General features: G+C 45.5%; 1 protein-coding gene across 1 annotated transcript in view; it reads left to right on the top strand.

Annotated features, from left to right (window-relative positions):
* The window catches only part of LOC122805771 (synaptonemal complex protein 1-like), a 5,909,626-nt gene that overhangs the window by 3,006,154 nt on the left and 2,878,642 nt on the right, over positions 1-24,830 (top strand). The window contains exon 14 of the mRNA XM_044076039.1: positions 8,566-8,674. Coding sequence (XP_043931974.1) covers positions 8,566-8,674 — 109 coding nt within the window. The remainder of the gene's footprint in view (positions 1-8,565; positions 8,675-24,830) is intronic.

Raw genomic sequence — 24,830 nt, 5'->3', positions numbered from 1 at the left:
GGCAACTGTGGTCCCACTCCACAAAGGTGGCGCCTCTACGGACCCTGGTAATTACCCCATAAGCTTAACAAGTCTAGTCTGCAAAGCTATGGAGAGGATCATAATGGAGCTCATAAACAAAGATATAGGGGACTTGCAGACATTGGACCCAACCCAGTTTGGCTTTGTCAAGGGAAGATCATGCCTTTTGAACTTGGTCGACTTCTTGAAATAGTCACCAAGGCCATTGATGAGGAAAGGCAGTCCATACAGCCTACCTTGACCTTGCAAAGGCTTTCGACCCACTCGGGTATTGTAGAAAAACTTACCAGCTTAAATGTAAACCCATATGTCACAAGATGGGTTGCAAACTGGCTTAAGGACAGAACCCACAGGGTTAGAGTTGCTGGCGCTGTGTCAGACTCCAAGCCGGTCACAAGTGGTGTCCCACAGGGCTCGGTCCTTGGCCCCTATTGTTTGGCATCTACTTCTCAGAAGTACAGGCCAACATGGGAGGACTTTGGCTGACAAAGTTTGCAGATGACTGCAAACTGGGCCATAGTGGAAAGTGCATCGGACACTGATATCCTTCAGAAGGGACTCACGGAAACAGATAGCTGGTGCCAGAGCCATGGCCTGAAGTTAAACGCCAAAAATGTATAGTCATACCCTTGGGAAAAACAAGGTAACCCCAAGCTACCATATAGGTGGCAATCCACTAAGCACAGAAGAGGTTATCAGGGACCTGGGGACCCAGGTTGACAGTGGCCTTTCTTTTGACACTCACATTGCTAAAGTGGTTAGAAAGACCTTCTACATTGCCCACCTGATCATGAAGGGATTCACATCCAGATCTAGTGAGGTCATTGTTCCCTGTACTCTTCACTTATCAGACCAATGATCGAGTACAATGCCCCATTCGGGATGTATCTCACCCGACATCTGCAGCAATTGGAGAGACCCCAAAGTTCCTCACCAAAAGGATAAAGGGACTCCAAAATCTGTCATATGCTGCCAGATTGAAGAAACTCCAGCTCTATTCAGTCGCATACCGTCTGCTCAGAGGTGACATGTGCCTGACATACAAGGCCATGTCCAACCCGGAATTAATGGACATGCTCCACCTCAAAAATCCAAATCCACCAAAACCACTAGAGCAAGCGACTTAAACCTTAGCACGGATATAAATAGGACGTGCTGGAGGGATAGATTTATCACTCAGAGACTCCCTATGCTGTGGAATAAAATCCCGGTCCATGTGAGGCAGAGCACCTCGCTGACTCTGTTCAAGAGAAATCTAGACCTGTGGATGGGAGATCGTAGGTTTACCCCGGGAATCATCTCTGGGTCACTGCTGGACAGAGGCACAACAAACTAATGGGCACAGTATTTTTTCATATAAGGGGCGGCGTAAGCCACAATAATTTGGACTAGGCTTATAAATGCCTTAGGGCAGATAGCCTAGTATAAACCTATGAACCTATAAACCTATGAAAGAGAAGCGGAGGGAGAAGCACCTTAAGCGGCGGGCCGAAGACTCCTCCTCGGCCCCGCCTGCCAAATGGGCTTCTCCCTCCAGGGTTTCTGGTTTGCCTCCCCCTCGGATCTGATCCCCTTGCTTCTCACCGGGACCCGAGGAGGAGGTGACCCGGTCCCCATCGAGGTCATCGAGGCTGCATTCCAGGCCTGCCTCGATGGCCTCCTCGAGGTCCACCTTCAGTATGTCGGATGCGGACATAGACCGGATGATGAGGAGGTTCATCCAGGCCCAGATGCAGATGGGAGTGCTCTTGCCTCCCCCCCTCCGGGGGGGAGCTCGACCCCCTTTTTCGCTCCTATAGCTCCTTCTCCGACCCACCTCCCGGGTTCGGAGCTGTCGGAGCCGAGCCGCGTTGGATCCGGGGGGTGGATCGGAGCCGACAGTGCTGGGCACTTCGGCTCCGACTATTCCCTCGAGTTTGTCGGATCTGACCTCTTGGAGCCATGGGCCGAGCTTCGGATCCGAGGGACTCTGTGTACTCTTGGCCCCATCCCGGTCGGAGCGCACGGGTCCTTCGGATCCGATAGTCTCGGCTCCGGGTCCGATCCCTGCCTTGGATCCGAGTGGGAGTCGGATCTCGGATCCGTCAGAGAGCGGCTCCCCCTCGGCTTTTGCGGTGGTGGAGAGGGTGCTGTTGAGTGCATCCAGGCACCCGGTCCTGGCTTCGCCTCCCCCCTGCACTCCCTCTCAGCTGGTCCTGGCTCCCCTCACCCGGCCTTTGGGGCACCCTGCTTCTGCGCCTCTAGGTGTTCCATTGGAACAGGATATTGCTGGTGAGGACTCCTCGGACAGCCCCCCAGAGGAGGTTCCTCGCAAGTCGAAGTGCAAGAGGAGGCACGTGGACTCCCCTGAGTCCCTCACTGAGGATACGGACTTGGATGAAGGAGAAGGTTCCCCAAGATCACCCCCCCGAGGATGTCTCCTTTGGAGACATCATGGAAATGCTCAGAATCAGGGGGGTGGTCTGCCCCCAAGGCTTCCTCCGACGAGTCCATATTCCTAGAGGCGTTCGAGGCAGGGCTATCTACCTCTTGGGTGTCCCCTCCCCCTGACCCCTTGGTGGATCTTATAGCCACTAGGGCTTGGAGGGAGCCGGACACTGTAGAGCCTGTTCCCAAGCGCCCGGACAAAATTTTAAGCCCCCCCGTCAGAGAGAACCCATTGGAGCAGAGGTCCCCCTGTGGATGCCATGTTGGTGGCGGCAGCCACCAAGAGAGAGTTGGCTCAGGAGAGCCCCACGGTTCATCCGCCAAGCAAGGAGTCTCGCGCGATGGACCGCCTTGGGAAGCGGGCCTTCAGTTCAGCAACCTTGCCTTGGGAAGCGGGCCTTCAGTTCAGCAACCTTCTCCATGAGGGCCCTGAACTATATGGCACACATCATTCGGATGCAGCGGGATCTAATCAAAGAATACGCTGCTTCCCCCCGGGGTCTATGTCGGAAGGGGACAAGCAACTGTACTCCTCCCGAATGTCCACCCTACGTTCTATTTCTAACACCTCTATGCGGCTCTTGTCTCACGCCACTGAAGGAGCCGCTAGAGCAGGCGGAGTCGGGCTGGTCATGAGGAGGCAAGCCTGGCTCCGACATTGTGACTTCTCGGAACCCTTTAAGGCATCATTTGTGAATGCCCCTTTTGATGGTTGTGCATTGTTTGGCAAAACCGTTCGCGACACCCTTGTCCAGAGCGAGAAAGACGGGAAGATGTTGTCTGCCATCGGAGTCCACTTCTCTGCTCCCCAGAGGTCCTTTGCCAAGAACCAAAAGGGTCAGAAGAAGATGTGGTTCCGGAAATCGCATCAATCCCAGTCTGCTCCGGACAACCAGTCCTCTCGTGGCAGAAGAGGACAGGGAGGATGCTGCCCTAGAGGCAGAGGAGGTCCCAGGAATTTTGGGTCCAGAGAACCCTTCTCTGAGAGGCCCATGCAGAACCCCTGACGGGTTACCTGGCTGCTCCACTCTGGAGGCAGTCGGGGGACGTTTTTCGAGGCACCTAGCAATGTGGGAGTCCATAACAATGGATCGCTGGGTGCTTCGTGTTATATCCAGAGGCTACCAAATTCCCTTTCTTGTAACCCCCAGAATCAGAAGCCTCCCCGATGTAGCACCCAATCAGAGGGAGGCAGCTGCTGCAGAAATTCAGCAGCTCTTACAAAAAAGAGCCATCCAGCCCATCCCCCCAGATCAGCTCGGATCAGGGTTTTACTCCAGGTTCTTTCTGGTGCCAAAAAAGACGGGGGACATGAGGCCCATCTTGGACCTCTCTCTCTCTTGAACCTGGCAGTACCAAAAGTAAAGTTCTGGATGGTCACTCTGCAATCTATCCTCCCACTACTGTGGGAGAACGACTGGATGTGCTCAACAGACCTCAAGGATGTGTACTATCATATTCTCGTAGACAGACGCTCCAGGAGGTTTCTCCGCTTCCGGCTGGGAGCCAGCCATTTCCATTTCAGGGCCCTCCCCTTCGGTCTCACCTCAGCCCCCAGGGTGTTCACCAAGGTCTTGGCAGCAATAGCGGCCCACCTGAGACTCCAGGGAATTCAGGTCTTTCTGTACCTGGACGACTGGCTCCTTACCGCCCCAACAAGGCATCTTCTTTGCTCATGCAGGGATTATTTCCTCAATCTGGCTCCACTCTTAGGGTTGACCATCAAGACGGCCAAATCCTCCCTGGCTCCTACACAAGTATTGGATTTCATAGGGGCGAGGTTGGACTCCAGACTGATGCTTGCTTTCTTGACTCCAGATCGGCTTCAGAACCTGAGGTTACATGTGCAGGCCATCCTTCAACTCCCAGCTCCTTCGGCGGAATTGGTTCTGAGGGCTCTAGGGTCCATGGCGGCAGCAATTCCACTGCTGCCATTGGCCCGGCTGAATATGAGGGTCATACAGTGGACCCTCCAGGTACAATGGTCCCTATCTCGCAATCCTCTGTCTCATCCCATCCCCCTAAGCAGGGTTTGCAAAAGGTCGCTTGTGTGGTGGCTCCAGTCCTCCAATCTCCACACGGGATGCCCCTTCTCGCTGCCTCCGCCAGTCGCCACAGTGACCACAGACGCTTCTCGCCTGGGGTGGGGGGGCACTATTCGGGCAGAACAGTCCAAGGCACGTGGAACGACATAGAGACCTCTTTGCATATCAACGTCCTGGAGATGAGGGTGGTGCTTTTGACGTTGCAAGCACTTCACAACCCTCGTCCGGTGGGGACGATTGCGGTACAGACAGACAACATGTCAGTCGTTTGGTACATCAACAAACAGGGAGGAACCAGGTCTTACCCTCTCTGCCGCGAGGCCATGAGAGTGTGGGAATGGGCTATATCCATCAACCGCTTTCTTATCGCAACGCACATTCCGGGATGGTCCAACATATTAGCGGACAGGCTCAGTCATACTATCCTGACTCCTTACGAGTGGTCTCTCAATCCTCTAGTGGCAGAGCAAGTATTTGCCCGATGGGGGCGACCTTGTTGCGATCTTTTTGCTTCTCCCTCAACTACCAAATGCAACGATTACTTCGCTCTGATCCCTCCTCCGGGGGAGTCCCCGAGAGACTCTCTAGTTCATGCTTGGCCTCCCGGTCTGCTTTATGCTTACCCGCCTCTGCCCCTGATGTTGAAACTATGGCAGAAAGCCAGTCAGTTGGGGAGCAAGATGATCCTCATTGCCCCATTCTGGCCTCGTCAGACGTGGTTCCCTTACCTATGGTTTAACCTGATTCATCCGCCCGGGATGCTGGATCCCCTTCTGGATCTCATTTCACACCCCCTGGGTCTTCCGACTCCAAACCTGGCCAACCTAAAGCTGACGGCTTGGTTTCTCCAGTTCCACTCCTGATAAGGACTCCCGGAATTTCATCACCAGTCAAAGCCATTCTAGTAGCAGCTCACAAGCCCTCCACCAGAAGGGTCTATCGGAGTAAATGGAAACATTTTTCCATTTGGGCGGAGCACCGTCATTTAGATCCCTTTACGGCGCCGGTAGCGTCGGTTCTAGATTTTCTAACTTCTCTCTTTCACCAGGGGGCTAGTTCTTCCACTGTCAAGATGCAACTTGCAGCAATTTCACACTATCATGTAGGGCAGGAGCCAGGCCTGCTTATTACTTCCAAACTGTGTAAGACCTTCCTTAAGGGTACCTTCCTCCTCAGGCCCCCGGTCAAAGAGGTGGTACCCCCATGGGATTTATCCCTAGTTTTACAGGCCTTGACTAGCCCCTTCGAAAGGCGGCCACTGTTGATCTTAAATACCTCTCTTGGAAAACGGCCTTTTTGGTGGCCATAACTTCAGCCAAGAGGGTCTCGGAACTTCAGGCTCTCTGTGTCAAACCACCGTATTTGGTCTTCCACCCAGACAGAGTTCACCTCAGGATCAGTCCGTCTTTTCTACCTAAGGTATCTTCGGAAGCTAACATAAATAAATCTATTAATCTTCCAGTATTCTTCCCCAACTATCAAAACAAAGGAGAGTATAAGCTGCACTCTTTAGACGTGCACAGACAACTACGTTTTTATACTCATCGAACTACTGGTCATAGGCAGTCCGATCAGTTGTTTGTCTCCTTTGCCAAAAACAACTTCGGCAAGTTGGTTTCTAAGGTTACCCTCTCCCGATGGATATCTAGTTGTATTCTGTTAGCATATCAGAGCTCGGGAAGGCCTGCACCTCAGGGAGTCCGTGCTCATTCTACGAGGGCCATTGCTACATCGGCTGCTTTCAAGGCTAGAGTTTCTCTGGATGACATTTGTTCCGCAGCCACTTGGGCTTCATCTCATACCTTTATCAGCCACTAAAAAGTAGATATTGTCTCCCGAGGTAGGGCGTCTTTTGGCTCTGCAGTGCTCCGGAATATCCTTCCATGAAGGCCACCCAAGATTTAGGTAGCTGGGGACTCTGTCCCAAAGGTTGCTGACAAATGAGGTTCCTACTTCAGATTAAGAAGTTATGTACTCACCATAACGTTCCATCTGAGTAGGTATCTTCATTTGTCTGCAACCATCCCCCCCTCTTTCTCCCTGACCAAAATGATCCTACTTGGGGTTCTTTAGATTAGTTCCCTCTGGGACACAGTATTAGCTGTGCTATGGGGCAAACTTGATCTGAGGTCAGTCAGGGTTGGCAGGGGATTATGGGTAAAGGGAGGAGCTAGGAGCTCGGATCTATGCTGTGATAGAAGTTGTCGGCTCGGATCCGAGATCGGATCCGTATCCCAACGGTTGCAGACAAATGAAGATACCTACTCAAATGGAACGTTATGGTGAGTACATAACTTCTTATTTTTTACAATATTCTGCTGGTACTATCAATTTTTGTGAGAAACTTCCTAAGAAAAACAACGTGGCCTTGGCTACCACCGGTAGATATATGCAATGTTACTATTCAAGGTACTATGGCTAATTTGAGCACAAAGCAAGTATAGATTGCAGTTCATTTCTCTAACAGTCCTTTGCCTATGTTATCTCTAAACTTCTGCAGCTGCACATGTTCTCATACTTCGAACAGAGCTGATTGTTTAAAATCATTACATTTACAGAATATAGCATTGTTCATTCATTTTTCCTGACCTAGCAGATAATCACCTGCTTCTCAAGTACATTTCCAAAAGGCATAAATATGAATATTGCTATGCTAGCAATTACTAGGTCAGAGGGCATCTTGCAAGTTTCAGAAAGCACACTGCAGTTTCAGAAAGCATCTTTTCAGTCTCATATGAAACTCAACTGTATATAAAACAGTGCATATAAAATAGAATGAAAAACGTGTTAACTTATTTATTTTCTAATTAGCATTAAGCATACACACATTAATACATATTTTTCTGACAGTAAGCTTGCAATTTTCAGTGTCAAGCTTGTGTGCATGAGTGTTAAGTTATGCAACCACTCCATTCAGCTTGTGTTATGGAAATGTAACTCAAAATAAAATTACACTATACTGTAAAAAGATGCATTTGATATAGTATATATGACAAAAACAAATGTAATGATTGTGACTTAAAACATACCTGTAGTTATGCAGCTGTTTGCCTATATCCTTCCTGTTCCAGAATCTGTTAATGAAATTGTTCTCTATATGAGAGGAGCTATCTCTTTTAACCTTATTCAACATATAGAGACCTTATTTAGTTTCTAATTAGCATTAAGCATATACACATTAATATATATTTTTCTGACAGTAAGCTTGCAATTTTCAGTGTCAAGCTTGTGTGCATGGGAGTTAAGTTATGCAACCACTCCATTCAGCTTGTGTTATGGAAATGTAATTCAAAATAAAATTACACTATACTGTAAAAAGATGCATTTGATATAGTATATATGACAAAACAAATGTAATGATTGTGACTTAAAACATACCTGTAGTTATGCAGCTGTTTGCCTATATCCTTCCTGTTCCAGAATCTGTTAATGAAATTGTTCTCTATATGAGAGGAGCTATCTCTTTTGACCTTATTCAACATATAAAGACCTTCTGACAGAGAATGCTTTGTAACTTAGTGTTATGCACATACCGTACATAACTAACAATCAACCTAGTCTTCCTCCTGGAATATTAGCTGCATTTCCTACTTTCTTTGCCACAGTTTTCTTTTTTGTTAACATTAATCCATTTCCCCCTTCAGAGTTTCCTAATTAAAGGTCCCCTATAGGCCTCTAAATATAAAAAAACTGCATAAGAGGAAACAGCTATCCATATAATTCACAAATATACTTTAGATGGTATGCATGTTGGGATGGCTAAAAAGTATCGCTGTGGAATAAATATAACCTTAAGCATAAGCTTAGCAGAAAGATTGTCAGTTTATGGGTCTGGTGAGTCAGTCTTTCTCAAATATGTAATATTTTGGTAGGTACATTGTGTATCTATTCTTTTTGATTCATTTTGACATCTACTTCATTAGCACAGTTGCAGTGTAATTTTCATTTTAGCCTCTCTCAGATGAATATTGTAAAACATTCGCCATAGTTCTGCAAATTAACTATGTCAAGTCTAGTGTGTCTGATTTTTTTCATGAAATGTCTTTAATCAGAACTGCTGTTTTATTTAAAGGAAAAAGAATGCAGAAATATCTACAAATTGCAAGAAACTTGAAATGGAGAAAGGCCAAGATTTGGTTATTGCAGATTCAAAGATAAGGTGTCTTGAGATTCATTTAAAGGTATGTCAGGTTATAGCACTGGTAATTCTTCAACAATAATTATTTGAAACACCTCATCTGTTGGTGTCTGACAGGGATATTACGATCTGTGTGAAGTGAAAACATTTTTGGATAGCTGCACATGTACGTAAGTTGACCTTATTTGAGTGTTCACTGCCATACAGTCGATTCTTTTCCTTAGTATTTAGTTTTTTTCTTTACCACTAACTAGACATTAGTAACATTGTAAAGTCTAGGACTGCATTTCATGTACAATGTCATGTGTAGCATATATGGAGACATAGTATCATTCAGCTAGTTAGATCTGAAATATCAAGTCATATATTTGGTCGGAGCAAAACAAGTATACAGTACTGACTTCAAATTTTGTTCACAGTGGATGTCTGCAGTTGTAACATATATAATAGTTGTATATTCCTTTTAGTGCCCCTTCCCTCAACATCCAGGAACTAAAGCAATCCAGCTATGTTCATCATACTCGCTGCAACAGTAGACTTTGCCCAAGATACAACAATCAGCCAGTTTTCAAAAAGTTGTAGCTCCTGCCCACTCCTGCACACTGACTGTTGATTGGCTAGCCCCTTGGTGAGACAACTTTTGTACTTTCTTGCTGCCTCATGGTATGGGAAAGCAGCTCCGAGCAGGGATGGCTGCAGCCATATGCTATATGCACTATAGCATACATGTGCTCAGCTAGGGAGTAGCAAATAAAATGCCCAAATAAAATAAAAGCAGTGAAGTTCTTAATCTTTCCCTCTCACACAAGAATGATCTCCCTTGAACAATGAAGTTCTTCTCAGTCCCCCCCTCCCCAAATAAGAATGCTGATAGCTGGCTGAGTGGCAAGTGCTATTCACACCCCCGGAGAATAGTTAACACTTCCTTTCTTTGAGGCAAAGAAAAAAATGATTAAAACCTGTTAACATGTCATAGATCTTGCTGCTTGTTGTGAGGGGGCTGTCTCAGTAAAGCAGATTGACCTATGTATATATTTTGGCTTAACCCAGTTAGGGGTCGCCACAGCGGAACTCCGGTCCGTTAATGATTCAAAGTTGATTTGTACGGTGCAGAGTTGCCAGCCCACTGCCCTACCTTCAAAGAAGGCACTCCCATTCACGCACGCACCTACCTGCATGTCTTTAGACATCATTTGATCGCGGGAACGACATGCAGACTCCACGCAGAAGGTGCTCCAGCCGAGAATCGAATGGAAGAACTTCTTACTGTGAGGTGACCATGCTAACCGCTGCACCACTACGGCCTAGTAAAGTAGATTGTCCTAGTTTTGATTTAAGGTAGAAATAGACAGCAGCAAAAAAATTACTGATATTGTGGAAACCACAAGTGGCTAGGGACAGTTGCATGGAGCAAAACATGACTGGGACATTTTAGAACTAACTCTTTTTAACTGCAGGTGTATTTGTTTGCTGTTTAATTTCCTTAAATACTGCTGCAGGCAGCTGACACATCATCCTCCTTTGTGCTTATAATTGGACACTGTCTTTCCGAGTTTCCTATTCCAGTTTATTGTAGTCACATATATTGTAGCTGACTGAAATGCTTGCAGTCTTGTTTTTTATTTACCAATGTACTCTAAAATCTGTTGCAATTTGGTGTTGCTGTTGGAGTTGTATATATTTTATTTTTTTCTGTGCAGATTTCAGAGACTCTGCACTCGGTTTTCAGTGTCAGAGGCAGTTTGGATCTCATAACTTATTCTGAAATACAAACATATTTTGGAATTGGCTTCTCTAACTAAATTACAACCTGAAAGGTATAAGTGACAAAATTACACTAAGATTAATAATTTAGAATGTCCTGAAATGGGAATATTAATATATTGTCTGACACTTGTTTACATTTTCAAAACTGAGAAATATGTTTTGTTGGAGAACATTGTGTGAAATGCAGTGGTGAGAAACAAAAAGAATATATTGTTAATATCCACTTGTAATGCATGATACTAGTGGCATTGTTATTAACTAGTATTTGTGAAGATATGCAATATTTGTATTTGTACTTGATAATTCCACAGCAAAGTGACTTACCAAGCTTTTGCATGATATCATGCAAAACCTCAGATGATGTTGAAGAAAACAGTAACTGATATTTGCACTATAACTGGTACATCTACACAGACAGAGAGAGTCTGTGTTGCTTTATGGATAATTATACAATTAAACACACTTTTTAAAAAATACAACCAAGCATAATTTATCTGTAAATATCTCGGTAAATAACCAGGAGAGAAAAATTTCTTTTCTCTCATGTACAAGCTCATGTCTTTGTGACAAAAGTGCTTTGACAGTACAAGTGCATGATATACCTTTTCTAAGATATGGCAATTACTGAAACGTCAGAGAAATAGATCATTCTGGGTTTGGGTGCATTCTGATATTTATGTGAAGACTGTGAGTGCCCTGCATGTTATATAGAAAGAAAGTTAAGTCAAGTGCTTTAATAATGTTTGAATGTGTACCTGTCTGTATCTGATGTTGTCATTTTCATTCATTCCTCAATGAATGGGTCTTGGATCTGACCTTGGATGTGGCTTGGCCACATTTTTTCCAGACTCTTGGATCCAACTCTCGAGCTCCTCCCTTTACCCATAATGTCACACACCCCTGTATTACCATAGATCTTGTTAGCTGCTTATAACTGTTTGGACATGTATTGTAGTCTCTCAAGCTTTGAGCTTAGATATTTATATTTGTGAGTAAAAGTAGAGTTGTTTTTCTTATTAAACCTTTTTTCTACCTATTATAGTAATCTTTTCTATAGCACTATCCTCTCTGTACTAATTTTTTTCTATGTGATTATAAAGTTTTCCCTTCCTATCCACTGCTGTCAGATATTTCTCTCTGCCATTGTTGGTATTTATTTATCCTTTACCCATCTTTAGGGTAGTTCTTTAGTACCATTACTGGTGTTATTCTAACCTTTTATTTTCTCTGTCATATTAAAAAAATATCCGCTTTCCTTCATTCTTAATATTTTTTTAAGATGGCTGAAAAGCTAACAGGATTTAAAAAATCCACTTCCTCTGGGCATAAGATTCCCAACTCTGATATCCACAGGGAGTGTGTCTACTGCTTAGGAACAGCTCACCTTGAAACCCCTTGTCAAATTTGTGTGGATTTTATCTCTGAGGCCCTAAGTGACCATCAGAACAAATTAGTTTTAAAGAGTTTGCTACTTGCTTCTGCTCCTTCCTCTTCAGCTTCCTTCTCAGGGGGTGTAAACCCCTACCAAGAAGTCCAGATTGATTACAGAACCCAAACTCTCTCCTGTCCAGTCTCCTATACCTGCTTTTGGATCAGAGCTGCCTGCCAAACTACCTAAACATTCAAAGCTGACGACTTTGGATCCGACATCTGGGACGCCAAAGTCTCCTCAGCACCAAAGTCCCCACTTCTCTCCTGAGCCTGTTTCCCCTAGGCTCAGATCTCCTTTCTTGCAGGAGACACCCAAAAGAGTGCCCCATCCTCCTTTCACTTCATCTTCTATCAGGTCCTCTCAAAGCCTCTCTGAAGCAGATGTGGAAAGATGATGAAGTTCCTCAAAGCTCAGATCCAGATGGGAGTTTTACCATCTCCGTCCTCCATCTGATCCGTGAGCCTTCAACTTGTATCCCATTCCATTATCTCTCCTTCTCCAATCCATCCAGTGATTTTGGAGCCCTCGGATCCAAGATCTCCAAGAGCTGAAGCGTCTGATATGAAGAGAGCTTCTTTTTGCCTTCAGCAGTGTCCCTAAGTCATTCATCGATGATGCCCTTAGAGCTGGATGAGTCTCAGAGCCAAAACATTGGAGTCAGGACTGGGGGGATGTCTTTAACTCTGAGGTTTTTGGAGCCATCAATTCCTCTCAGAACCTCAGCGTTAACTTAGGTCCAACTCCTCCCTCATGGCAGGGGCCTAGCCAGGGTCGGAGCTTGGCAGCAGCTGGAGTTTTGGCTCCAATGAGGCCAGCAACAGCTTCTTGTGATCCTTCTGCTTTTGAGGTGGTGGAGAGGGCTTTCTCTCATCTGAGAGTATAGTCTATTCTTGCATCTTTGGGTCCTACCTCCAGACCTCCTTCAGATCTGACTTCTAAGCCTCATCACCCTATCCCTCAGGGACAGCCAGCCCGTATGAGCTTCCAGGCACTTTCTATACAGGAACATCTCCTATCTTCTGATACATCTCCAGATCATCCCACTGAGGAGGTCCCCTGGAAGAGATTGTTTAAAATGAGACACACAGATTCCCCTCAGGAATCTTTAACTGAAGACACCTACTTAAATGAAAGAGAGGGGTCCCAAGATCTCCACAAGAAAATGTCTCATTTTGAGACATTCTAGAGATCTTTAGCCAGAAAAGTGAATGGCCTTCTGAACCACCTTCCCAGGAGAGGTCTGTGTTCCTAGAAGCCTTTGGGTCCAGCCCATCTGTATCTTGGGGCACCCATCTGGCAGATGACCCTATAGATCTTGTATCTTTCCAAGCATGGAAGGAGCCGGATACTGTAGAACCAATTCCATATCACACAGACAAGTTTCTTACTCCACCCAAGGACAGATTTCATTGGAGTACCCTAATAGAGAGTCCAGGGTTATGAACAAGTTTAGAAAACATGTTTATGCTTCAAGTGACATTTGCTTTACGGTCACTTAACTATCTGGCACATCTTACCAGATTGCAGAGAGAACTGAAAAAGAAGCTCTCTCAATCTGTTCCAGGGTCCATGTCTGTGGAGGAGCTTAAATGTTTTTCTTCGCAGCCAGCCACCGTTCAGTCAGTTTCCATTGCATCCATGAAGTTAATTTCTAATGCAGCAGAAGGTTTCTCATGGCCAGTGGGTTCAGGCATAGCCATCAGGAGACGTATCTGGATTTGTTTGTGTGATTTTGGAGAGCTTTTTAAGTCTTCTTTCATCAGTGCTCCCTTTGATGGATCTTCTATGTTTGGCTCCACAGTAAAAGAAACACTCTCCTGTAGTGAGCAAGAAGGAAGGACATTGTCTTTTGTTGAAATCCGTTTTTCTACTCCACAGAGAACATTCTCTAGGAATCAGCACAGAGATAAAAAGGTGGGGTTCTAAAAATCACAAGGACCTTTTCAGGACTCAGGAAATGAAACTTTTCCTAGAGGCGGGGGGTTCCAATGGAAGACACCATACTTGTGGTAGAAAAGACATGCAAAAACAAGGGTTTTGAGATTCTTTTTCCCATAGACCCTTTCAGGACTCCTGAATGGTTGCCTGACTGCTTTTTTCTGGAGGCAGTCAGGAAGCACTTGTCTCTGCACCTGGAAGCCTGGGTATCTGTCACAAAATACACTTGGGTGCAAGACTGTATCCAGAGGATATTTCACTCCCTTTTTGCAAAGCCAGCCATCCAAATGGAAAAAAATCTCTCTGTTGTTCCACCCAATCAGTGGGCATTAGCAGTCTTAAAAGTTCAAAAGCTGCTAGACAAAATAGTCATCCAAGACATCCCACCAGATCAGAGAGCATTAAGAATGTACTCAAGGTTCTTTTTAGTGCCAAAGAAAACAAGGGACCTGAGGTCCATTCTGGATATCAGCAGTCCAAATCAGTTTGCAAAGAACTCCAAATTCTGGATGGTCACAGTTCAATCCATTCTGCCTCTTCTACAGAAGGACAACTGGATGTGCTGTATAAATCTCTGGGATGCATACAATCATATCAAAATGAGCAGATGCTCATGGAGATAACTGCACTTTCTGTTTGGGGATCAGTCATTCAGAGCCCTGCTCTTTGGTCTCACCACAGCCCCCAGGGTGTTCACCAAAAGCATGGCAGTGGTAGCAGCTCATCTTAGTATTTCCGTATTTAGATGACTGGCTCCTCACCACCCCAAACAAGCATCTCCTCAGAAAGGTTAGGAATTACTTACTCCAATTATGTCAGTCTCTAGGGAGCACAGTCAGTTATGCCAAGTCACATCTACAACTGGTTCAAGTCTTGGAGTTTATAGGAGCTTGCTTGGATACCACCAGTCATTTGGCCTTTCTTCCACAAAACAGTGACTTTAGCTCATGTGCTTTTAGTGCCTGCCACAGTCAGACATATTGTGTTATACTTTATCGTAATTTGGGATCTTGTGTTGCACTTCTGGTCTGTATGCTACACTCAGTAATGGTATAAAAGAATCTTTTGCTGCATCATCAATGCACAAAATTGTTTATACAACTTGATGTAAAATTTATACATAGTATCTCTGTCTTCATTTTGGCTTCTGTGTTGAACGTCTGGTCTGTGTGCTATAGTCAATAACAGTGGCAGCTGGTGACTTCAAATCAAAGGGGGGGGCTGCAGGAGACAGCTGAATGGGTGGGGCCAATGGGAAGGGGTGTGGCCAACTAGAAAGGGGTTGAGCTATGCTGAAAACCACAAAAACTGGAACTTTATTTAAATACTCTGCCCTGGGTGCCAAACTGTCATTATGAGAGTCCTATCAAGACAAAATGAAGTGTAGAAAAAATACATATTTCAATGCATTGGTTACATGACAGCTTACTTAATATCTGGATGGAAACAAAAAGGTTGTGAGGCATGAACAAATAAATTACTTTTTAAATACATTACTGGAATGCCAGTCAAAATCAACTATAAAAAAGCAAGCAGCACTCAGCTCAAACCACTTCTCCTTGCACTGCAGTTCTAATTATAATTTATATTCAGTTTTATAAAAGTACCAAGTAACATGCTGAAAGTAGCAATCTCTGTGATACCCCCACTTGTAAAAATGTTTCTTATCCAAAAAAGACCTGTTGCCTGACAACAACTATCTACTTGTTTCATGGGGAAAACATGATCAAAGTAAAAAATGAACAGCAAACAAGAAACAAGCTCAAGATAAATTGCTTAAAGGATTACTGCACAGGATGTTATGTGATCCTATCTCGCCTACATTCTGTACTGATGGGTTCGGAGCCGATCCTCGGCTCCGACTCGGCACGCTATGCAATAGAGCGAAGTCTCTAATTGGCTGAGCTATTCTATATCCCAGGATGCACCACCACCAATTCCCCAGATCTCGTTTGCCGCTTACACAGCAAAGACGTGGTCTCGAGCTTGGCTGAGCTAAGTGCTTTCTTTATTAGATTTTTTTGTCAGGAAATTTCTTAAACTTAACCCAAAAGCTGTTTTAACAGCTATCTTTGTGTATGACTGAGTTTTCTGAACTTCTTTGTGGTAAAAATTGTTTTTTTTACAGGGAAAGGTTTCTGTTTGAGTTAGAGGGGCCTTCCCCTCGTGCGTGAGTAGCCTTTTTTGTGTAGTGTTTGTGAGGTGATCAAGTTCCCATTTTAGTTAGAGGGTTCTTGGCCCTCCTGTTGTGTGACTAATACCCTTTGCTTGACATATATTTTACTGTAAGTGTGTTTGTTCTGATTTTTCCGTGTTTTTGACTAACTGTTTGGCATTATGTCAAAAGAGCACAGACCCTCTGGATTTAAAAAATGCACTAGATGCAATTACAAAATGTCTATAACGGACGATCACTCCCTTTGCGTGTACTGTTTAGGACCCAAACACCTTCAGTAGTCCTGTAGTGTGTGTCACGCTTTTTCCTCTCGAGTCCTCCAAGAGAGGAAAAATAAATTGATTTTAAAAGGACTTATTAAGCCTACTTTTGTAGAGGCCTTATCTTCCTCTTCTTCTTCCTCTAAGAAAAAGAAATCGTCGGCTCCGACCAGCCTGTCGGAACCGACCACTAAGAAATCTAGGCAGGCTTCTCCATCGGCTCCACGGACTTCAGAGCCAAGGGCGGAACGGTCTGCCTTGATGCCTCCAGCCTCGACTCCTCTGGCTTCGGAGCCGATGGCTGGAGCTTCGAGAGGCGGATCACCTTCATCGGCTCCGCTGATTTCGGAGCTGATGAGGGTTGTCCACTCAGACTCTTCCCCTTCGGCGCTGAAGTCCTCTTCGGCACCGAGGGAAACTACAATGGAGTCTACTTCGGCACCAAATTTGATCGAAACAATTTGGAGCCAGTCCCACAGTCCTTCGGAACCGGTGGAGAAGTCTAGTCGGACCCGTTCGATCTCCTCCCGATCTTCCAAGATGTCAGATTTGGACATTGACAGGGTGCTCCAAAGGCTGTTTCAGTCTCCAGTCTTCAAAAAATTAGTTTCGGCTCCAGCCCAGTCGGCTTCGGAGCCGATGGTCCACCCTTTAGCCTTAGTTCCTCCTCCAACAGCCTCGGCACCATTGGAGTCGGTGCTGGTAGAGCCGATGGAGGTGTCCGGGTCTGCTCCGACCCTTACTCCTACTCCGGCCTTTGGGTTCGGAGTTCGGTACACGGACCTCTTCGGTCGGCCCTGGGGGTGACGCTTCGGGACCGATGTTTTCGGTTCCGAGCCTCTCTCTCGGTGCGTCGGCTGCGGGAGTGCCGTCTGCTGTTATGGCTTTGGGGGTCGGACCTTCCCAGGATTCTGGGGGTCCGGCCTTTAGAGCCATGAGGAGTGCTTTGGCCAAATCTTCTTTGGCTACCTCCACCGTCTCCCGGCACCTTCCCTAGGCATGGAGACTGGGTCTTTTGTAGTCCCCCTGTCTCAAGACAGCGGAGCCCTGGGGCCTGAGGTCACCCCCATTGGAGGTCCCCCTCTTCCTGGAGGTCCCTCTGAAGAGTCTTCGGAGGAACCCCCAAGAAAAAAACAGTGCAAGAGGAAGCACGTCGACTCCCCTGACGAGTCTATCACCTCCGACACCAATCTTGATGATGCGGAAGGGTCCCCCAAGTCGTCCTCGGATGATGTCTCCTTTGCGGACATCCTGGAAGTCCTCAAGCAATGAGGTGGCTAGCAGACCAAACCCCCTTCCTCTGACGAGTCGGTGTTCCTCAAGGCCTTCGGGGCTCAGCCCTCCGCCTCCTGGGTGTCTCCGCCCTTCGATGAGCTCCTGGATTTGATCTCTCGAAGGGCGTGGGAACATCCAGATTCTGTGGAACCGGTGCCTGCTCGCCCTAACAAATTTTTGTCAGCACCCCCGGAAAAGGAATTTCTCACTAAAGGTGTGGCTGTAGATGCTATGGTGGTGGCATCTGCTACCCAGCAAGATGTGGCAGAGGCTTCGACGTCCGTCCATCCCCCTAATAAGGAGTCTAGCAGCATGGACCGGTACGGGAAGCGCACCCTTTCTTCAGCGGCCTTTACATTAAGGTCTCTGAATTACCTTACGCACTTCACTAGACTTCAGAGGGACCTGATCAAGGAACTCTCAGATACCCTCTCTGGTAACCTGCCTGAGCAGTTAGCCCAGACGGTTAGCTCTCAGTTGGCTACCCTGTCGTCGATATCGAACTCGTCCATGAGGCTCATTTCATATGCAGCTGAGGGGGTGAGTAGAGCGGCGGGTACGGGCATTGCTCTACGGAGACAAGCCTGGCTCCGCCTGTGTCATTTTGCGGAGGCCTTCAAGTCTTCCTTTGCCGACGCTCCCTTTGATGGGTCCTCTTTGTTCGGACCCAAGGTAAAGGACACCTTGACCCGCTGTGAACAAGAGGGCAAAACTTTGACTGCCGTAGGAGCACGGTTTTCCTCACCCTTTCGGCCTTATCCCAAGGCTAAAAGAGGAGGGAAAATGTAGTTCCGTAAATCTCAAAAGAATTACCCCTCACAGCAGGACGATCCCCCCTCCAGAGGCAGAGGAGGGGGAAATTTTTCCGGAAGACGCCATCCCAGAGGCGGCAGAGGCCCCCGCAACACTGGAGACTGCGAGTCCTTTCGTGGCTCTTCAACCTCTCAGCATCCCTGAAGGATTTCCCGACTGTGCAGCTGCGGAGCCAGTCGGGGGTCGTTTTTCGAGGCACCTAAAGGCCTGGGAGAGTATCACTCAGGACCAATGGGTGCTCGGAATCATCGCCGGAGGTTATGTCATCCCCTTTTCACACACCCCCCTCCATCCAGGAAAATCCCGGACCCCCCACCCAGTCAACGGGATATTGCAGCCATCGAAATTTCAAAGCTGCTTCAAAAAGGAGTCATCCAACCGGTCCCCGTAGACCAGACCGGATTAGGGACTTACTCAAAATTCTTTTTAGTGCCAAAAAAGACCGGGGACTTGAGGCCCATTTTGGATCTCAGCAACCTGAATCGATCAGTCAAGAAGTCCAAGTTCCGGATGGTCACCTTACAATCCATTCTCCCGCTACTGGAGAAAGGTGTTTGGATGTGCTTCATAGATCTCAAGGACGCCTATTATCACATTCTGATAAATCAGGCGTCCAGGAGACATCTGTGCTTCAGCCTGGGAGACAGTCATTTCCAGTTCTGCGCACTGCCCTTTGGTCTCACCACAGCCCCCAGGGTGTTCACCAAGTGTTTGGCGGTGGTGACTGCTCACCTGAGGAGTCTTGGATTCCAGGTGTTTCCGTATCTAGACAACTGGCTCCTAACTGCCACCTCCAGGCATCTACTATTACAGAACCTAGCAGCCACTATATCTCTAGGAACCTCCCTAGGAATCACCTTCAATTTGGCAAAGTCTGTGTTGCTGCCATCTCAGCTTATACGGTTTATCGGGGTAGACATAGACTCAAGGCAAATGCGGGTCTATCTTCCTACAGAGAGAATAGAAACATTACAATCTCAAGTCCGAGCATTGCTCCTCAAACGCCGAGCCCCAGCAAGGATGGTCCTACAACTGTTGGGTTCCATGTCGGCTACCGTTCTCCTGGTTCCCTTAGCAAGATTACACATGAGGATTCTCCGGTGGCTCCTTTCGGTCCAGTGGTCATATCAGGAACTCCCTCTCAGTCACCAAATTATAATTACGGAGACGTGCAAACAGGACCTCTGTTGGTGGCTTATCTCGTCCAACCTGGATCGGTGGCGACCTTTCGTTCCTCCTCCTCCAGTGGCCACTTTGACTACGGACGCCTCCCAGACGGGGTGGGGGGGACATTACCTGGGCAGGTCATTTCAAGGCAAGTGGCACCCCAGCGAGACTTCTCTACACATCAACATACTGGAAATGTGGGCAGTGCTTCTGTCACTCCAAGCACTACACTGCTACCTCCCCCAAGGTATGATTGCCGTTCAGTCCGACAACATGTCATTAGTCTGGTACCTGAACAAGCAGGGAGGGACCAGGTCCTACCCGCTTTGCAGAGAGGCCATGAGGGTATGGAATTGGGCTGTTGCAACCAACCGTTTCTTGGTAGCAACACATATCCCGGGGAGATCCAATGTGATAGCCGACAGACTCAGCAGAACCATTCTCTCCCCGCACGAGTGGTCTCTGAACGACAGAGTAGCATCTCAGATCTTCAGAAGATGGGGAACTCCTTGTTGTGACCTCTTTGCAACCCCCCTCAACACGAAATGTCTACGGTTCTTTTCCCTTACCCCGAGTCTGGGGAGTTTTCCCAAGGACGCCCTAGTCCAAGCTTGGCCCACCGGCTTACTGTACGCCTTTCCTCCGGTTCTCCTTCTCCCCAGGGTGATCCAGAAGGCGATTCACTTGCAGTGCAAGATGATTTTAGTTGCCCCATACTGGCCTCGTCAAGTCTGGCTGCCATTTCTTCGGAAATACGCACTGGACGGTCCATGGTTCCTGGACCAGGTTCCAGATATCTTGATCCACCAGTCGGGACAGCTTCACCAGTCCCTTCACTCACTGAAGTTAACAGCTTGGCTCCTCCACTTCCGACTATAGTAAGGAACCAGGTTTTAGACTCAGAAGTTATACATATCTTGTCCTCAGCCCACAAGAATTCGACTAAGAAAATGTATAATAGTAAATGGAAGAGATTCGCCATTTGGGCCCAACTCCAGGGTTTAGATCCCATTACTGCCCCGGTGGCAGACGTTTTAAAATTCCTAGCTTCCCTATTCAATCAAGGATCTTCAGTCTCTACCATTAAGGTTCAATTAGCAGCTATTTCTAATTTTCATGCAAGTATAGACCCACCTTTGATGAGCAATAAGTTGTGTAAAGCCTTCATGAAAGGTGCTGGGCTGCTACGTCCTCCAGTTTCTCATCCTGCTCCACCATGGGATCTCAATTTCGTATTAGGTGCCTTGACCTCTTCCCCCTTAGAACCGGCAGCAACTTCTGACTTGAAATTTCTTTCCTGGAAGACCGCTTTTTTGGTGGCAATTACATCAGCCAGAAGAATTCCGGAACTTCAAGCCCTATGTGTCAACCCGCTGTACCTGGTTTTTCACAAGGATAGAGTATCCCTTAGGCCTAATCCATCTTTTGTTCCCAAAGTTTGTTCGAGTTTCTGTCTTCAACAGTCTTTGGAACTTCCAGTTTTCTTCCCCAATTACTCAGACAGAGCAGAATATATCTTCCATTCATTGGATGTCCACAGACAATTGCGTTTCTACTTAGATAGGACGCACCAAACACGAAAAACGGATCAGTTGTTTGTGTCCTTTTCAGACAATAAATTGGGCAAAGCCGTCACGAAGGTCACTATTGCCAAGTGGATCAGAGACTGTATCAGTCATATTTATTTTCTTTCTAATAGAGAGCTTACAACCACTGTGAAAGCTCATTCTACAAGGGCTATGACTACTTCAACAGCATTTCATGCTAAGCTTGCCATTAGTGACATTTGTGCTGCGGCTACCTGGTCCTCTCCTCACACCTTTATTTCTCATTACAAATTGGATGTGGCATCTCGGGGGGGAGCTTCCTTCGGTTCCACAGTTCTCAGGAGTGTTTTCCAGTGAGCCACCCAGGAATCAGGTGCTAGGGACGCTGTCCCATCAGTACAGAATGTAGGCGAGATAGGATCACATAACATCATTTAGTTATGTACTTACCATAACTTTAGATGTTTGGGATCCATCTTGCCTACATTCCTAATACCCACCCTCCTTCCCCCTGCCTTGGAGATCAGAAGAGACCGCACGGTTCGAGTTCGACCGTTTCATCTTGAAACATCTGGCAATGTTATATCAGCAGTGCATGTGTGGGTGCATGTGTGCGGACAAACAAGATCTGGGGAATTGGTGGTGGTGCATCCTGGGATATAGAATAGCTCAGCCAATTAGAGACTTCGTTCTATTGCATAGCGTGCCGAGTCGGAGCCGAGGATCGGCTCCGAACCCATCAGTACAGAATGTAGGCGAGATGGATCCCAAACATCTAAAGTTATGGTAAGTACATAACTAATAGTTATGGACCACACATGATAGATTGGTATTCTGTTTAGTTTACGGGTAAAGCCAGCAAAGATGACTGCAAGTCTCCAGCAAATGTAATGAGCTTCTGAAAATACTGTAATCCTGTCCTTTATTAACAAATATTGTCATATGCATTTCAATACCTAAGGCTTATACATTATCTAGTTATGCAAATATTCTCTTCATGGCAACAACAGAAAGGCTTTCAATATTGGTAATTCTTTAACAGTATGCTTATTAAAGCTTAGTTGCATCTTACAATCTCAGGCAAGCTTACCTGATGGTCATTAAAGCATTGCTACTTAAACACAGAGCAACACAGGCACTGAAACAGCATGCATTTTCTGAATAATAAGAAGCATAAATCAACAGCATAAAAATATGACAGAATATGACAGAAAACCAGAACATTCTGCAAAATCAAAGACAGATGAAAAGCAACTAGTACTTGTCCTTCCTTGGATGGGGGGACACTCTGCACACTTACACTACATAGCTGCTCCTTGCCTTGCTTGGACACATCCAGAGTCACTACATGGGGGAGTGGGATGCAACAAGTATGTCACAATTTGAAATGTCTCTGGCTGACGGTGATGGCCCTGACACCATTTGTCATACCTCTCAACTTCAGAGCAAGAAATCTGGGCAAAGCCTTAAATAGAAGTGGGACAAAGGCCTAAAAATAAGGACAATTTTTAAATATCACTTTTATAAACTTAAAAAGATAATAAAATAGTAGGTCTTCCATTAGTATGAATTTTCTGTAGGGTATGAAATCTGAAACTTAAATGTCTGTCATTATTTTCTAACTTTAATGATTTGCCACCAATTTGCCAGAAAACCATAATTTTATGAACAACTGACCAAAAATGTAATGCAAAAATATAAAATTGCCACACAATACAGCTGGGAACCTGCCAAAGGGACACTTTTTTCATATTAGTACTGTTAACTCTAGCAGCTGACAAAATAAGAGAATCTACATGCATTTCTGAAATAAAAGTAATCTATAACTCTGATCATTACAGTTATTTATAATTGTAAACCCTCCACATTTTCTTCTAAAATTGCCATTTTGCAGAGGGATTATTAAGGGGAGAGCAACATTTTGAGCCAAAGTCAGGGACAGTTGAGAGGTTTGGATATTCCTAATTCTCTAAAGCAATTTATTTGAATGTACCTCTTAATGCAGGAAATCTGGACAAGGCCAAATATATTGGGGGAACATACAAACAGTACTAAAAATTGCTCTTGTATAAACTTAGTTGATAGAATAACAGGTCTTCATTTAGCATGCATTTTGTCTGAAGGTTATGAAGTCTGAAACTCAATGTCTGTCATTATTTAGTGACTTCATTCCTAAATGATTTGCCAGAAACCCACAAACTGTATGAGGAACAAACCAAAAATAAGAAATAAAAATCTATTCATTCTGAAAAAATCTGGAGAGTTGAGAGGTATAGTTCAGCCGGGGCTGTCTGAGTTTGCCGTCCTCCCCCCCTCACAAAATCATGGTCGAATGGAGCCTCCATTCCAGTGTCCCATTACTTGGCTATTTCACCCCATTTACCATAAACACTGTAATGTGCATACTGCTATACTTCTGTGATGATTTGGATTTCATTTGAAAGTTTTACTTTGCATTTTACAGCACAGACACTAATAGACATCTGCTAAACAAAGCAATGCAGTTTCACAATGAAAATAGAATTACCATTAAAATTCCTCTACCCTTGAAACTCACATTCATTGGAACAGCATTGAAACACACATTTAAAGAAAATACATTTTGCCAGTGGCATTAACTTTGGGCTGTTTTCAAATCACAGGCCCCTTGCACACGAAACATACATGTGTTCTTTGATACACCTTCCTGACTGTATTAAATAATATTCCTTGTATAATACAGTACAGTTGTTAGAGGGCATTTTAAATGTATTGTTTTTGAACATTTTTCCAGTTAATGAAACAAAATGCATGCACCAGTAATGACAAAACTGCCCAATTCAGAACATTTTCATCATAAAAATCTACTCAGACTTCAACAATCCACCAGTATCAGTAAATATGCACAGTCTCTGAAGAAATAAAAGTCATCTAAATAATTCCACTAACTAATGAAGAGGTTGCTGCTACCAAACAACTTTATATTTCATTGTTTCATCTACAAATAAAGTGCCTGTTGCCCTTGAGGAATACATTGCCTATGTTACATTAAAAAAATAATATTGCAATAGGGAATGGATGGCAAACCGATAACAGGTTAATGGTTACTAGGTATTTTCGCCAAAAAGGACTGCAGCATCCACCCCCTTTACAACACAGTACAGTATCAGCAATGCATCTACATACTGTGGGAGTAGAACCCACAGCATTCTGCATCAAAAGCAAGTACACGGCCTGTTGTGATATTAACAATGCAAGCCGACTCAGCATAAGCAGCACTAAACTACTCTTCCCCTGCAGCTGTTAGCTCCTTGTAAAATCTACTAGACACTCAGCAGTATCTCTCAACTTTGCAGCACAAGAAATCTGGAAAAAGCCAACATTTATTGGGGGGGACAAAAGCCCCAAAACCAGGGACATATTTTAAACATTGCTTGTATAATCTTGGAAAGTTGCTAGAATAAAATGCTGTGTTACCACCGTACATTTCACTGCCAAGTCTTGAACGCAGGACCCTATGCAGAACAGTCAGAGCAAGATACCACTATGCCAAATCAGCTGTTTTGTGAAAGAGAGGAAGACTGACACTGAAATGGCTACCATTTAGTGAATTCAGTTCTCACCATAGCTGTCAACCTCTTAGCACAAAACACCTGGACAAAGCCAATAATGGGGGAATACAGCCCCCAAACATATTCAGTGAATTCAGTTCTCACCATAGTTCTCAACCTCAGGACAAAAAACTGGGCAAAGCCAATAATGGGGGAATACAGTCCCAAACTTAGGGACAAATTTCAAATATTCATCTTATAAACTTAGAAATTGCTAGAATGTGTTACCATGCA

This window comes from Protopterus annectens, chromosome 7.part0 (genome assembly GCF_019279795.1).
Source record: "Protopterus annectens isolate FY-2018-M chromosome 7.part0, PAN1.0, whole genome shotgun sequence".
Taxonomy (NCBI): domain Eukaryota; kingdom Metazoa; phylum Chordata; order Ceratodontiformes; family Protopteridae; genus Protopterus; species Protopterus annectens.
Note: the sequence above shows the minus strand (reverse complement) of the source record. Positions and strands in the feature narration are given on the sequence as shown.